Genomic DNA, 15,109 nt, shown 5'->3' with positions numbered 1-15,109 from the left:
TCAGGTACTGAGGTAAACTTCAGGCTGTCTGGCAGCTGGCGATACCTCTTCTGCAAGAAGGAAGACCACACACACATTTAGACACAGATGGCGAAAGCTTTTAAAGCAATACTGCATAAATGCTAAATTCAGCTTCATATGCAGTCAGAGCTGGAGCTCATAACCTTACAGGAGTTTAATTAAAACCATAAACATGATGGATATATTACTTTAATTTGACAGTAAACTGCAGCAATATTATAAATTAACAGGTTTCGGTGCATTACTCACATCACTTATAAGTTCTCCAGCCTTTTTGGCAGACTCCAGCTGAGGCGCACCCACTCCATCCCAGGCTACCCCTTTCATGAAATTGAGGTCTGACTTGTAGAGTTTCTAAACATAAAGTAATAGAGCAATAGATGAGTCAGGACATTTGCACTTCCTATTAGTAATTTAATCTCTTCTTTACTCCCAGCCCTCACCTCACTCTGCAGTTCATAAGCCTTTTTGGCCCATTTGACCTTCATGTCGTCAGGGAGCACCGTGTACTCGTGCAGCCTCGTCCTGTAGTCCTGGTCGCTGGCCAGTGCCTGCGCATTCTTAGCCGCCACCAGATTAATCATGTCTGGCGTGAGGTGGTACTGTCCGCTGGTTGTCAGTGCATCCTTGCGGTACTCCTGGTCGCTGGCCAATCGGCCGGCCTGCAGGCAGTGCAGCATACGTGGGTCGTCCATGATGCATTTGACCCCAATGTGCTTCCCCTTTTCCAGCAGGTGGTTGTGTTTGTACTTGTACTGCAGAGACACAAGTTAGATTAATCAACTGGAACTGATCTGCAAATTTTAATCAAAAGGATACAAAACCCTGCATACGATTCCTACTTTACCAGAGCTTAGAGTGAGCATTTTTTTTAAAAACTTAATCATGGTTGATTTAACTCTTTAAATGCTTGGGTTTTGCTGTGCTGTTCAACAAATGTGATCTTACATCACTGGCGATGCCCGTGGAGCTCTTGGCAGCCTGGAAGGGGATGTCCTGCATGGTGAGTTTGTATCCCTGAGCCCTGAGAGTGTGCCAGGACTCTCTGTACTTTATCTGCAAAGAAAAAAAGTTATCTATATTGTATATACATATAACATTTGAAAAGAACATGCTTATGATCACTGTATGCTGTTAAGTACCTCACTAAAGTTGGCTGCATTGATCTTTGCTTGTGTAATCTCTGGCCTCTCAGATGTAATAGTGTAGCTGTGTTGGTCATTCACCCCTTTCTCCTTATACAAACGCTGGGACAGAGAGATAAAACCCAGTTTATTATCATTCAAATCATCAAATATTTCCAGCAAAGTAACATGCCTGGTTATTTCTAGTAATCTTAAAAAGGAACGTTGCAGCTTAAGCAAGCAAAAAAACATTTACAAGAAAAGGAGAAACTAAAACAGTAACGTTATTGTCTTACTTCATTTGCAATCTGTGAACTGTGTTTGGCATGGATAATATCTGGAGAGTCAGCAACAGAGGTGTGCTTGAAGTTGTACGGCTGCTGACGGTACTTTTTCTGTTGCAGAGAGAATTAAACAGTTAGTTTTTGGTGTAAATCAAGTCAATGTTTTGAATTCCCACCAACAAAATCAAAAGTTAAACCCAGAAAATTTATAGTGAAACATTTTTACCACTGAAAACGTCAGATCCAGAATCAACTATACGATTTCCCTTGATCATGCATCAAGATAGGGTGAATATAGGCAACCTAACATGCACTGAAAGCACTAAAAAGGGCAGAAAGTAAATGAAAAGCATAGGGGATATCTCACTTCACTGATGAGGTCTGTGGCCTTCTTGGATCCTTCAATCTGCAGAGCACCAGTGGCGATCCAGGCTGTGCCACGCAGGTAGTTCAGGTCAGAGCGATACAATTTCTGTAGGGTGGACAAAAAAGAATAAAATAGGAATATTACAGAAGCAAACGTGATTCCATTTTATTACTGTCAGTTACTATCTAGTACAAGTTTCAGCCTTTAATAATCAATTTGCCTGGTAGACGTGTGCTGTCTGTTACAGAGATAAATAAACCAGCCTTGTAACCAGCCTCAAACACACTTTAAGTATCAGATACTAGCTGTTTCTTTAAAATAGCTTGGCCTCAACAATTGGCACTAAAAACTGAAAATCTTGATCACATCTCTGAATGTAAAAACAAGTCTCATTACATAGAAACAACCACTGCAAAGGTTTTTTTTTGATCTACAAATACAGCATTTCATGTGTTCATTGATTTAATGGTTTAAAATTGTAAAGTACAAATAATGTTGCCTTTGTGCTCTTTTTCACAGCAAGCTCAGTTGTGACAGAAGAGCGTTGTTAAATCTATAAATAAAAGATGCTGCGAGCAGCTGTCTGCCGTCACTCTCACCTCACTCTGCAGGGTGTATGCTTTCTTGGCAGCTAGCAGCTTCAAGTCATCCGGCAGCGCGGTGTATTGATGCAGGGACAGCCGGTAGTCCTGGTCACTGACTAATGACTGTGCCTTTTTAGCATGTGCAACCTCCAACATGTCCATGGGTAGGTGGAACTTTGAGAGTTCCTTTGCAGAGTCCTTCTTATACTTGATCTAGATGGGGAAATGTGATTACGAGAATATTGTATAATCATTAAAATATGATTTCTATCAGCTAAACTGCAGAAACTAAGTACTCACATCACTCTGTAGCTTGCTGGCATAGACTGAGTGAGCAATGTTCAAGTCATCCTGCAGTCCCTTCAGGCCGATCATCTTCCCTTTGGTCTTCTGAAATTCTTCTCTGTACTTTTGCTGAAATGACACACAAAACACACAAAGCTTAGTGAGGAGAGCTATTTGAAAATCTGTGTTGACAAGAGCAGTTTCAGTTCAACTTTCTGCTAAAAAATAGTAATAATGTGGTTTCATATGATGAAATGGATTCTCACATCACTGAGGATCTCTGCAGATGCTTTGGCAGATTGGAAAGGAATGGCATCCAGACGCAGCTTGTAACCGCCATCACGTATCTTCTTCCAAGATTCCTTGTATTGCGTCTGAAATGTGTCGGATGGACAAACTCAGTTTCACCGCGAAAACATTATATAAAACCTGCCGCAGAGAAGAACTTTTTGACTGACTAAATGTGCCTATGTATGGTTTTACCTCACTGATATTCATGGCATTCAGCTTGGCTTGCACCAACTCGGGTAACTCTCCACTCAGTGTGTAGTTGTGCTTCATGTTTTCACCCTTCTCCCTGTACAACCTCTGTAAAGAAGAAAAAACAGCACTAAAGATCAGTTTACCGCAATGAAACAAGCCTTAAAATAACTCAATCTGGTGAACTTCTAGGTGCTACAGTGGTTTTTGTGGCATATGTCAAGTGGGCCAAAAAAACTCAACAAGCTAGGTAACAACATGTTTGTTGTATGCTATATCACGCAATAATAACATATGGCTGAGGCTACAAATGTCAGCTGAACTTACATCAATTGCAAGTTTGTTGCTTAGTTTGGCCTGGTTCATCTCTGGAGTGTCTTCAACACTGGTGAACTTCAGAGCGCTTACATCCTGACGATACTTTTTCTGGAGAAGAAAAATACCCCAGTGATGAACACTAGGCTGTAACAATGGGAGGCAACCATAAAAAACTCAATGCATATACGTGTTGGGACCACTAGAGGGCACACACTATATCATAAATATCCCACATAGCAAAATTGGTATGGCCTGGATCTGGCCCACACAATGTGCTTACACATGGCCCACATACCGAAAAGAATGATGGCCCCGATCTGGTTTGCCAGAGGTGGCTCACACATGGGCCAGTTGCAGACACACTGCTGGCCCTGTGCTGGCCCAGAACATTTTGAACTCTGGCCCCAGATGTCAGCCTAATGTGTACCTTAATCAAGCCATGTAATAACAACATGTACTGGAACATAATAGTGGAAAACTAGCAAGACAAAACTCTGTTCAGACAGAGAATGGACTGATTCTTATATAATGCCTTTCTAGTCATCCAGATTACTCAAAGTGCTCTGTACAACATGCCACATTCACACACTTTGTCTAAACTGGGTGCTTCCTAACTATATTCTAACTCTTGACATGCAGACTGGAGGCAGGACTCGAATCACTTACCCTCTGATCAGTAGGTGACCTGCTCTACCTCCTGAGCTTCAGCCACCCAGTGGTAAACATGACTAAACCCTCACTAGGTTTAGGATAAAGTGTACATCACAAACCTGTCAAACCTGCAATTGAAACGTTGGCTACCATAGCAGTATAGTATCGCAACATGGCATTTGGGTCTTCTAACTAAAACAGGAAAATGGTAACATAAATAGTGCCATCATTGCCAGACCTGCCCCACATCTGGTTGATATACACCCCGCCATGACACCAGTCAGTCAGAAGTGCCAGCTTGATGCCGGATCTGGGCCAGACCTGTTTTGTATGAGCCTGGGCCACATAAACCAAAACATAATAGGGCCAGATGTGGCATGCCATCGCATAAACAGTGCCATCTACATCAGGCCTGGCACATATCTGGATGACATATCACTTGCCATGCCAGAAGTCAGCCAGCTGTGCCGGCTTGACACCAGATCCAGACCAGACTTTTCTGCTATGTGGGATGGATCCTAAAAAATAAAGTACCTAAAAAAATCAAAAAGATGGAAAAACAAAAGGAGACTTTGTTAGATAGATACATAACCACATGTTCACAAACAGTATACAGAAAAATGCTTGCTCAGGACGGGCTCCAAGATCTGTTCTGTTTCATAAACTAATGGTGGTAACATGAGTGGAATGACAAATAAGTGGCTGCTCATGATGAGATTAAGAATAGTGCATGTAGATTCCAGCCTCGTGTATCATATGCAGAACATTACAAAAAAGACTGCACCAGATAAAAAGAAGTGACTTCTGAGATATCAGATTCTTTACAGGATGGGCTTCTGGAAAATGTAGGTACAAGAAAATGGCCAAAAGAATTTATCAAGAATGTTTGCTAAGTAGGAGGAATCCCGACTTGAACCCAAGACCTCTTGATCTGGGGTCAAATGCTCTCGAAGAACCCTGATAGCAAAGGCTTTGACTCGGATTGTGTCAGGAAACACTAAGAACAAGGAGAGTCAAAGGATAGGACAACATTTGTATGAAAATATAGTTTAGAAATGAACAAAGGTGAAATACTAAGGAACTGCGTTTATCTGAATGCAAAATCAGGCCAGGAAAAAGCCCTGATAGTTAACGCTTTGACTCGGATTGTGTCAGGAAATACTAAGAACGAGGAGAGTCAAAGGATAGGACAACATTTGTATGAAAATATAGTTTAGAAATGAACAAAGGTGAAAAATTAAGGAACAGTGTTTTACTGAATTCAAAGTCAGGCCTGGAAAAAGCCCTGACAACTAAGGTTTTGACTCGGATTGTGTCAGGAAATTCTAAGATGCACGAGACCCAAGAACGCTTACAAAGTAGGGGGTATCCCGACTTGAATCCGAGACCTCTTGAACTGCAGTCAAATTTCTGTGAAATTATACGTTAGAAATGGACAAAAGGGAAATATTAAAGATTTAGATTTATCTGAATGAAAAGGCAGGCATGCAAAGAGCGTTTGTTAAGTAGGGAGCATCCTGACTTGAACAAAAGACCTTTTGATCTGCAGTCAAATGCGCTGCCACTGAGATATACCCCCAATACCCCTTCCCAATGAACCTGACAAAGCTTTCATGAAATTAAATGTTAGAAATGGACAAAAGGGAAATATTTAATATCTACATTTTTCTGAATGCAAAGTCAGGTAAGTAGGGGGCATCCGGACTTGAACCAGAGACCTCTTGATCTGCAGTCAAATGCTCTGCCACTGAGCTATATCCCAGTTACTCCTAATACTCTAAAAGAACCCTAATAGCTAAGGCTTTGACTCGGATTGTGTCTGAAAACACTAAGATGCATGACAGTCAAGAATGTTTGCTAAGTAGGGGGTATCCAGACTTGAACCAGAGACCTCTTGAACTGCAGTCAAATGCTCTGCAACTGAGCTATACCCCCAATACCCCTGCACTGATCAAGAGGTCTCTACTTAGCAAACATTCTTTGCAGCCCTAACGTTGCATTCAGAAAAAACTAAATGTTTAATATTTCCCTTTTGTCCATTTCTTCCGTTTAATTTCATGAAAGCTTTGTCAGGTTCATTGTGCAGGGGTAATGGGGGTATAGCTCAGTGGCAGAGCATTTGACTGCAGATCAAGAGGTCTCTGGTTCAAGTCTGGATGCCCCCTACTTAGCAAGCATTCATGACTGTCGTATATTCAGACACAGTCAAAGTCTTTCCTATCAGGGTTCTTCTAGAGCAGGGGTGCCCAATCCTGGTCCTCGAGAGCTACCGTCCCGCAGCTTTTAGATGCATCCTTGTTCCCACACACCTGAATCAAATGAATGGCTTGTTATCAGGCCTTTGCCAAACATGATGGCATGCTGTAGAGATCAAACCATTTGATTCAGCTGTGTTGGAGTAGGGATGCATCTAAAAGCTGCAGGACGGTAGCTCTCGAGGACCGGGATTGGGCACCCCTGTTCTAGAGCATTTGACTGCAGTTCAAGAGGTCTCTGGTTCAAGTCCGGATATCCCCTACTTAGCAAACATTCTTGACTGTCATGCATCTTAGTGTTTTCAGACACAATCCGAGTCAAAGCTTTAGATTTTAGGGTTCTTTTAAAGCATTAAGAGAAATGGGGGTATAGCTCAGTGGCAGAGCATTTGACTGCAGTTCAAGAGGTCTCTGGTTCAAGTCCGGATGCCCCCTACTTAGCAAGCGTTCATGAACGTCATGTATATTCAGACAAAATCCAAGTCAAAGCCTTTCCTGTCAGGGTCCTTCTAGATCATTTGAACCCAGATCAAGAGGTCTTTGGTTCAAGTTGGGATGCCCCCTACTAAGCAAATTTTCTTTGCAGCCCTGACTTTGCATTCAGAAAAAACTAAATCTTTAAAATTTCCCTTTTGTCCATTTCTTCCGTTTAATTTCATGAAATCTTTGTCAGGTTCACATGTCAGGGGTAATGGGGGTATAGCTCAGTGGCAGAGCATTTGACTGCAGATCAAGAGGCCTCTGGTTCACGTCCGGATACCCTCTCCTTAGCAAACGTTCTTGAATGTCATGCATCTTAGCTTTTTCAGACACAATCCGAGTCAAAGCCTTTCCTATCAGGAAATGCTCTGATCAAGTAGAGACCTCTTGATCAGAGCATTTTGATCTGCAGTCAAATGCTCTGCCACTGAGCTATACCCCAATTACCCGTGACATGTGAACCTGACAAAGCTTTCATGAAATTATACGTTAGAAATGGACAAAAGGGAAATATTAAAGATTTAGATTTTTCTGAATGCAAAGTCAGGCATGCGAAGAAAGTTTGCTAAGTACGGAGCATCCCGACTTGAACCCAAGACCTCTTGATCTGGGGTTAAATGCTCTAGAAGAACCCTGATAGGAAAGGTTTTGACTGAAATGATCTAGAAGAACCCTGACAGGAAAGCCTTTTACTTGGATTGTGTCTAAATATACAGTCAAGAATGTTTGCTAAGTAGGGGGTATCTGGACTTGAACCAGAGACCTCTTGAACTGCAGTCAAATGCTCTGCCACTGAGCTATACCCCCAATACCCCTACACAATTAACCTGACAAAGCTTTCATGAAATTAAACGTTAGAAATGGACAAAAGGGAAATTTTAAAGGTTTAGATTTTTCTGAACGCAAAGTCAGGCCTTCAAAGAATGTTTGCTAAGTAGGGGGTATCCGGACTTGAACCAAAGACCCTTTTGATCTGGTGTCAAATGCTCTATAAGAACCCTGATAGGAAAGGCTTTGACTCGGATTGTGTCTGAATATACATGACAGTCAAGAACGCTTGCTAAGTAGGGGGCATCCGGACTTGAACCAGAGACCTCTTGATCTGCAGTCAAATGCTCTGCTACTGAGCTATACCCCCATTGCTCCTAATGCTTTAAAAGAACCCAAATAGCTAAGGCTTTGACTCGGATTGTGTCTGAAAACACTAAGATGCATGACAGTCAAGAATGTTTGCTAAGTAGGGGGTATCCGGACTTGAACCAGAGACCTCTTGATCTGCAGTCAAATGCTCTGCCACTGAGGTATACCCCCAATACCTATGCCCAATGAACCTGACAAAGTTTTCATGAAATTATACGTTAGAAATGGACAAAAGGGAAATTTTAAAGATTTAGATTTTTCTGAATGCAAAGTCAGGCATGCAAAGAAAGTTTGCTAAGTAGGGGGCATCCCGATTTGAACCCAAGACCTCTTGATCTGGGGTCAAATGCTCTATAAGAACCCTGATAGAAAAGGCTTTGACTCAGATTGTGTCTGAAAAAGCTCAGATGCATGACATTCAAGAACGTTTGCTAAGTAGGGGATATCCGGACTTGAACCCAAGACCTCTTGATCTGGTGTCAAATGCTCTATAAGAACCCTGATAGGAAAGGCTTTGACTCAGATTGTGTCTGAATATACATGACAGTGAAGAATGCTTGCTAAGTAGGGGGGATCAGGACTAGAACCAGAGACCTCTTGATCTGGGGTCAAATGCTCTATAAGAACCCTGACAGGAAAGGCTTTGACTGTGTCTGAATATACATGACATTCATGAACGCTTGCTAAGTAGGGGGTATCCGGACTTGAACCAGAGACCTCTTGAACTGCAGTCAAATGCTCTGCCACTGAGGTATACCCCCATTTCTCCTAATGCTCTAAAAGAACCCAAATAGGAAAGGCTTTCACTCGGATTGTGTCTGAAAACACTAAGATGCATGACAATCAAGAATGTTTGCTAAGTAGGGGGTATCCGGACTTGAACCAGAGACCTCTTGATCTGCAGTCAAATGCTCTGCCACTGAGCTATACCCCCATTTCTCGGAATGCTTTAAAAGAACCCTAATAGCTAAGGCTTTGATTCGGATTGTGTCTGAAAACACTAAGATGCATGACAGTCAAGACTGTTTGCTAAGTAGGGGGTATCCGGACTTGAACCAGAGACCTCTTGAACTGCAGTCAAATGCTCTGCCACTGAGCTATACCCCCAATACCTATGCCCAATGAACCTGACAAAGTTTTCATGAAATTATACGTTAGAAATGGACAAAAGGGAAATTTTAAAGATTTAGATTTTTTTGAATGCAAAGTCAGGCATGCAAAGAAAGTTTGCTAAGTAGGGGGCATCCCGACTTGAACCCAAGACCTCTTGATCTGGGGTCAAATGCTCTATAAGAACCCTGATAGAAAAGGCTTTGACTCAGATTGTGTCTGAAAAAGCTCAGATGCATGACATTCAAGAACGTTTGCTAAGTAGGGGATATCCGGACTTGAACCCAAGACCTCTTGATCTGGTGTCAAATGCTCTATAAGAACCCTGATAGGAAAGGCTTTGACTCGGATTGTGTCTGAATATACATGACAGTGAAGAATGCTTGCTAAGTAGGGGGGATCAGGACTTGAACCAGAGACCTCTTGATCTGGGGTCAAATGCTCTATAAGAACCCTGACAGGAAAGGCTTTGACTGTGTCTGAATATACATGACATTCATGAACGCTTGCTAAGTAGGGGGTATCTGGACTTGAACCAGAGACCTCTTGAACTGCAGTCAAATGCTCTGCCACTGAGCTATACCCCCATTTCTCCTAATGCTCTAAAAGAACCCAAATAGCTAAGGCTTTCACTCGGATTTTGTCTGAAAACACTAAGATGCATGACAGTCAAGAATGTTTGCTAAGTAGGGGGCATCCGGACTTGAACCAGAGACCTGTTGAACTGCAGTCAAATGCTCTGCTACTGAGCTATACCCCCATTACCCCTGACATGAGAACCTGACAAAGCTTTCATGAAATTAAACGGAAGAAATGGACAAAAGGGAAATTTTAAAGATTTAGTTTTTTCTGAATGTAAAGTCAGGGCTGCAAAGAAAATTTGCTTAGTAAGGGGACATCCCGACTTGAACCAAAGACCTCTTGACCTGGTGTCAAATGCTGTTTAAGAACCCTGATAGGAGAGGATTTGACTTGGATTTTGTCTGAATATACATGACATTCATGAACGCTTGCTAAGTAGGGGACATACGGACTTGAACCCAAGACCTCTTGATCTGGTGTCAAATGCTCTATAAGAAACCTGATAGGAAAGGCTTTGACTCGGATTGTGTCTGAATATACATGACAGTCAAGAATGCTTGCTAAGTAGGGGGTATCAGGACTTGAACCAGAGACCTCTTGATCTGGGGTCAAATGCTCTGCCACTGAGCTATACCCCCATTTCTCAAAATGCTTTAAAAGAACCCTAATAGCTAAGGCTTTGATTCGGATTGTGTCTGAAAACACTAAGATGGATGACAGTCAAGAATGTTTGCTAAGTAGGGGGTATCCGGACTTGAACCAGAGACCTCTTGAACTGCAGTCAAATGCTCTGCCACTGAGCTATACCCCCATTACCCATACCCAATGAACCTGACAATGTTTTCATGAAATTATACGTTAGAAATGGACAAAAGGGAAATTTTAAAGATTTAGATTTTTCTGAATGCAAAGTCAGGCATGCAAAGAAAGTTTGCTAAGTAGGGGGCATCCCGACTTGAACCCAAGACCTCTTGATCTGGGGTCAAATGCTCTATAAGAACCCTGATAGGAAAGGCTTTGACTCGGATTGTGTCTGAAAAAGCTCAGATGCATGACATTCAAGAACGTTTGCTAAGGAGAGGGTATCCGGACTTGAACCAGAAGCCTCTTGATCTGCAGTCAAATGCTCTGCCACTGAGATATACCCCCTTTTCTCGGAATGCTTTAAAAGAACCCTAATAGCTAAGGCTTTGACTCGGATTTTGTCTGAAAACACTAAGATGCATGACAGTCAAGAATGTTTGCTAAGTAGGGGGCATCCGGACTTGAACCAGAGACCTGTTGAACTGCAGTCAAATGCTCTGCTACTGAGCTATACCCCCATTACCCCTGACATGAGAACCTGACAAAGCTTTCATGAAATTAAACGGAAGAAATGGACAAAAGGGAAATTTTAAAGATTTAGTTTTTTCTGAATGTAAAGTCAGGGCTGCAAAGAAAATTTGCTTAGTAAGGGGACATCCCGACTTGAACCAAAGACCTCTTGACCTGGTGTCAAATGCTGTTTAAGAACCCTGATAGGAGAGGATTTGACTTGGATTTTGTCTGAATATACATGACATTCATGAACGCTTGCTAAGTAGGGGACATACGGACTTGAACCCAAGACCTCTTGATCTGGTGTCAAATGCTCTATAAGAAACCTGATAGGAAAGGCTTTGACTCGGATTGTGTCTGAATATACATGACAGTGAAGAATGCTTGCTAAGTAGGGGGTATCAGGACTTGAACCAGAGACCTCTTGATCTGGGGTCAAATGCTCTATAAGAACCCTGACAGGAAAGGCTTTGACTGTGTCTGAATATACATGACATTCATGAACGCTTGCTAAGTAGGGGGCATACGGACTTGAACCAGAGACCTCTTGATCTGCAGTCAAATGCTCTGCCACTGAGCTATACCCCCATTCCTCCTAATGCTTTAAAAGAACCCTAATAGCTAAGGCTTTGACTCGGATTATGTCTGAAAACACTAAGATGCATGACAGTCAAGAATGTTTGCTAAGTAGGGGGTATCCGGAATTGAACCAGAGACCTCTTGATCTGCAGTCAAATGCTCTGCCACTGAGCTATACCCCCATTTTTTGGAATGCTTTAAAAGAACCCTAATAGCTAAGGCTTTGACTCGGATTGTGTCTGAAAACACTAAGATGCATGACAGTCAAGAATGTTTGCTAAGTAGTGGGTATCCAGCCTTGAACCAGAGACCTCTTGATCTGCAGTCAAATGCTCTGCCACTGAGCTATACCCCCAATACCCCTGCACAATGAACCTGACAAAGCTTTCATGAAATTAAACGTTAGAAATGGAAATTTTAAAGATTTAGATTTTTCTGAACGCAAAGTCAGGGCTTCAAAGAAATTTTGCTAAGTAGGGGGCATCCGGACTTGAACCAGAGACCTCTTGATCTGCAGTCAAATGCTCTGCCACTGAGCTATACCCCCATTTCTAGGAATGTTTTAAAAGAACCATAATAGCTAAGGCTTTGATTCGGATTGTGTCTGAAAACACTAAGATGTATGACAGTCAAGAATGTTTGCTAAGTAGGGGGTATCTGGACTTGAACCAGAGACCTCTTGATCTGCAGTCAAATGCTCTGCCACTGAGCTCTACCCCCATTTCTAGGAATGTTTTAAAAGAACCGTAATAGCTAAGGCTTTGATTCGGATTGTGTCTGAAAGCACTAAGATGCATGACAGTCAAGAATGTTTGCTAAGTAGGGGGTATCCGGACTCGAACCAGAGACCTCTCTCCTGAGTTCAACATAAGAGCTGGTTCATTCGATTAGAACACCCATTATGCATGTGGAAATTATAGGAAGCAGGGACTTATACGCCCTGAATCGAATTAAAAATCCACCCCTGTAGCTATCAAATTAAGATGAAATCCACCTGAACTTATCAGTTCGGGCAACAAGAAATGCTAAATTACATAATGTCAAATTATATGTCTCTTGTACTCAAAGTGAGACCTGGTTCCACAGAGCAGAAGCCTGATAGTTTTGGGCTTCTGAATGGAAATTTAGCCCATAGGCCTGAAGGAGCAAGTTTTCTCATAGTTGAAAGAATGCCTGAATATGTTGGATGAGCTTTATAGTTTTATGTTTTTTAACATGTAAAATCAGATTTCCTCATATTTTAAAGTATGAACTTCAACTTGAATTGAAAAATATATAAACAGATATGATTTTAAACCTTGGAAGTTTCTGTGATATAACTCTCTAACCAAACTGAACACTAAGAAGATTGAGACTGATCTAAAAAAAGAATACTTTTGCCTCATTTTTACTAAAAAAAAAAGGGGGAAATATTAATAACATTTAACAGTGATTGTTTTATAGCTACTCGGAGCAATGCCTTGTCAGTCATAGTATTAAACATTACCTCGCTGACCAGCTCCCCAGCTTTCTTTGCTTGCAGGACATCCAGAGATTTCGAGGCCTCCCAGCCAACGCCCTTCATCCAGTTCAAATCTGACCTATACTGTTTCTGAAAACAGACGTGCGCACATATCAGTATCAAATTCTGCAGTACTTTTGCATGAAATGATTGGTCATTCCAGTGCCTAAAAGTAAGATTTACATCGCTTTGTAGTCCATAAGCCTTCTTCGCCCAGGCAACATTAATGTCAGTTGGCAGAGTAGTGTATTCATGGAGTATAGTCCTATAATTGGTCTCAGTTGCCAGGTCTTGAGCCTTCTTGGCATGGCTGATGTTCAGCATATCCAGGGAAACACTGGAAATGAAGATTAGTTTCAATGAGGAGCTTTGTTCCAAAACTGCAGAAAATGAAAGGTCAGTTATTGTTGAGTTGAGTTCAGCTCTTTGCTGATTGGGGTCTACTTAAAAAGAAGGATAATACACTTCATTTTACTTTGACTTTATCTGGGGTGATGGCTCATGCAGTCTTTATCAGAGCTTGTTTGACCTTTTGAAATGAAATGTCCTGTAAAACTTTCTAAATTGCTGCTGGTATGAAAAGAAAGCAGGATATTGCTAAGGAATCTGCTAATAATGTTTGTAATAATCTAAAAGCTTCTGTCAGTAGTTTTCCTCTTCAACTGATATCTGATAAATGATATAAGCTCTTTATCTCATTTTTAGAGTTACTGAAATGCTATAACACATGCATCATTACCCTCTGAGGTATAAAGACAAGAATATTAGGGCTAAATGACCTCGCTAACTCAGAAAATGCAAAATGAATTGCTTCACTTATTACCAATTAATTGAAGAAGACCATGCAACACAGATTTAAGAAACTATACCCAACTATAAATGACTCCCTTTACTTTATCTCTAGTACCAGATGCATCTGGGTGTAAAGAACTAAGCTTGGCCTCACCTGTATTTGGTCTTAGTGTCCTCGTAGTTCTTTTTGTAGTGGCGATCACTCTGTAGTTTGGTGGCCAGAGTGGAGTGAGCCATCTGAGAATCCTCACTGACCGCTTTAATGCCAATCATCTTGCCTTTGTTTTTCTCATACGTCTCTTTGTATTTCACCTGCAAAAAGACAAGAAATAAATGGTTCAAGATGCTAAATGCTACTTCTTAAAGAATCCAATGATTTCAAAATGCTGCAACTCAACCTAACCTAAGGTTATTGCAAATTTCAGAGTAAAAGAGAATAGAAACTCACATCACTAGCCAGGTCTCTCTTGGCTCTTGCTGTGAGTATAGATAGGGAGTCCAAACGGAGCTCAAAGCCCTTTTCCCTCTGCTTCTCCCAGTTGCTCTTGTACACTTTCTGCAAAGACAAATGCATGAGGAAAAAAATCATATCAGCACCTCACACGCACATATTGAGAAACTCGTTAAATTGCTTTCACCTTCAGGTGAAAACACAGAAAACTGTGAGGGCTGCGTGAGACAGACTAGAGACAATTTGTGAGACAAATTAAGCGTGAAAGACAATTTCACGTTGAACGGTGCGTGAGCTGCTATTTCAAAAGACTTAAAGTGCATTATATCACGTCATGTGGATTTTTAAAAGCAAATCTAATTTTGATAATTTTAAATTATTGGACTGAATAACTGGCTAACCAGCTTGATTTTGTACCATATGGAGACACTAAATAAGTTCAGCTGAATATAAGAAATTGGCTTAAATAGATTCCGCTTTCTGAGAACAACACTATGTCGAACCAGGTCACAGAATCAAACTGCTTTTAAGAAGATAAAATACAGTTTGTTTGTGACATTTTATATATATATATATATATATATATATATATATATATATATATATATATATATATATATATATATATATATATATGTGTGTGTGTGTGTGTTTGGTTGATATATACAGTTTTGTAATGATACCCTATGATTCATTAACTTGTAGAATCATCTTCAGCAGCAATAACTGAAAGTAATCGTTTTCTGCAGATCCTGGTAGCTAGTTTTTTACCTTTTTAATTTCTATGA

The 15,109-nt window shown here is 41.1% G+C and overlaps 1 protein-coding gene and 18 non-coding genes across 21 annotated transcripts in view; 3 read left to right on the top strand and 16 right to left on the bottom strand.

The window, feature by feature from the left end:
* nrap (nebulin-related anchoring protein) overlaps positions 1 to 15,109 on the bottom strand; it is a 30,606-nt gene that overhangs the window by 6,490 nt on the left and 9,007 nt on the right. For all 3 annotated transcript variants that reach the window (XM_076887513.1, XM_076887511.1, XM_076887512.1), the window contains 16 exons: positions 14,319 to 14,426; positions 14,025 to 14,182; positions 13,262 to 13,415; positions 13,064 to 13,168; positions 3,473 to 3,571; positions 3,149 to 3,253; positions 2,932 to 3,039; positions 2,681 to 2,794; positions 2,396 to 2,593; positions 1,797 to 1,901; positions 1,442 to 1,540; positions 1,164 to 1,268; positions 970 to 1,077; positions 465 to 776; positions 271 to 375; positions 1 to 50 (listed from right to left, as the gene is read on the bottom strand). The exon at positions 1 to 50 is cut by the window's left edge and continues 49 nt beyond it. In XM_076887513.1, the coding sequence (XP_076743628.1) occupies positions 1 to 50; positions 271 to 375; positions 465 to 776; positions 970 to 1,077; positions 1,164 to 1,268; positions 1,442 to 1,540; positions 1,797 to 1,901; positions 2,396 to 2,593; positions 2,681 to 2,794; positions 2,932 to 3,039; positions 3,149 to 3,253; positions 3,473 to 3,571; positions 13,064 to 13,168; positions 13,262 to 13,415; positions 14,025 to 14,182; positions 14,319 to 14,426 (2,033 nt within the window). The remainder of the gene's footprint in view (positions 51 to 270; positions 376 to 464; positions 777 to 969; positions 1,078 to 1,163; positions 1,269 to 1,441; positions 1,541 to 1,796; positions 1,902 to 2,395; positions 2,594 to 2,680; positions 2,795 to 2,931; positions 3,040 to 3,148; positions 3,254 to 3,472; positions 3,572 to 13,063; positions 13,169 to 13,261; positions 13,416 to 14,024; positions 14,183 to 14,318; positions 14,427 to 15,109) is intronic.
* Positions 5,805 to 5,876, bottom strand: trnac-gca (transfer RNA cysteine (anticodon GCA)). Its single transcript has one exon. It is a non-coding gene; the product is annotated as a tRNA-Cys (tRNA).
* Positions 6,208 to 6,279, top strand: trnac-gca (transfer RNA cysteine (anticodon GCA)). The gene has a single exon. It is a non-coding gene; the product is annotated as a tRNA-Cys (tRNA).
* trnac-gca (transfer RNA cysteine (anticodon GCA)) lies at positions 6,733 to 6,804 on the top strand. The gene has a single exon. It is a non-coding gene; the product is annotated as a tRNA-Cys (tRNA).
* On the top strand, positions 7,063 to 7,134 carry trnac-gca (transfer RNA cysteine (anticodon GCA)). Its single transcript has one exon. It is a non-coding gene; the product is annotated as a tRNA-Cys (tRNA).
* On the bottom strand, positions 7,585 to 7,656 carry trnac-gca (transfer RNA cysteine (anticodon GCA)). Its single transcript has one exon. It is a non-coding gene; the product is annotated as a tRNA-Cys (tRNA).
* trnac-gca (transfer RNA cysteine (anticodon GCA)) lies at positions 7,916 to 7,987 on the bottom strand. The gene has a single exon. It is a non-coding gene; the product is annotated as a tRNA-Cys (tRNA).
* On the bottom strand, positions 8,089 to 8,160 carry trnac-gca (transfer RNA cysteine (anticodon GCA)). Its single transcript has one exon. It is a non-coding gene; the product is annotated as a tRNA-Cys (tRNA).
* Positions 8,679 to 8,750, bottom strand: trnac-gca (transfer RNA cysteine (anticodon GCA)). The gene has a single exon. It is a non-coding gene; the product is annotated as a tRNA-Cys (tRNA).
* Positions 8,852 to 8,923, bottom strand: trnac-gca (transfer RNA cysteine (anticodon GCA)). The gene has a single exon. It is a non-coding gene; the product is annotated as a tRNA-Cys (tRNA).
* On the bottom strand, positions 9,025 to 9,096 carry trnac-gca (transfer RNA cysteine (anticodon GCA)). Its single transcript has one exon. It is a non-coding gene; the product is annotated as a tRNA-Cys (tRNA).
* trnac-gca (transfer RNA cysteine (anticodon GCA)) lies at positions 9,615 to 9,686 on the bottom strand. The gene has a single exon. It is a non-coding gene; the product is annotated as a tRNA-Cys (tRNA).
* trnaw-cca (transfer RNA tryptophan (anticodon CCA)) lies at positions 10,248 to 10,319 on the bottom strand. Its single transcript has one exon. It is a non-coding gene; the product is annotated as a tRNA-Trp (tRNA).
* On the bottom strand, positions 10,421 to 10,492 carry trnac-gca (transfer RNA cysteine (anticodon GCA)). The gene has a single exon. It is a non-coding gene; the product is annotated as a tRNA-Cys (tRNA).
* trnac-gca (transfer RNA cysteine (anticodon GCA)) lies at positions 10,759 to 10,830 on the bottom strand. Its single transcript has one exon. It is a non-coding gene; the product is annotated as a tRNA-Cys (tRNA).
* Positions 11,515 to 11,586, bottom strand: trnac-gca (transfer RNA cysteine (anticodon GCA)). The gene has a single exon. It is a non-coding gene; the product is annotated as a tRNA-Cys (tRNA).
* Positions 11,688 to 11,759, bottom strand: trnac-gca (transfer RNA cysteine (anticodon GCA)). The gene has a single exon. It is a non-coding gene; the product is annotated as a tRNA-Cys (tRNA).
* On the bottom strand, positions 12,053 to 12,124 carry trnac-gca (transfer RNA cysteine (anticodon GCA)). Its single transcript has one exon. It is a non-coding gene; the product is annotated as a tRNA-Cys (tRNA).
* trnac-gca (transfer RNA cysteine (anticodon GCA)) lies at positions 12,226 to 12,297 on the bottom strand. Its single transcript has one exon. It is a non-coding gene; the product is annotated as a tRNA-Cys (tRNA).

The sequence above is a fragment of the Maylandia zebra genome, linkage group LG8 (genome assembly GCF_041146795.1).
Source record: "Maylandia zebra isolate NMK-2024a linkage group LG8, Mzebra_GT3a, whole genome shotgun sequence".
Classification (NCBI taxonomy): domain Eukaryota; kingdom Metazoa; phylum Chordata; class Actinopteri; order Cichliformes; family Cichlidae; genus Maylandia; species Maylandia zebra.
The sequence above is the reverse complement of the archived record's forward strand: the minus strand, read 5'-3'. Positions and strand labels throughout refer to the sequence as shown.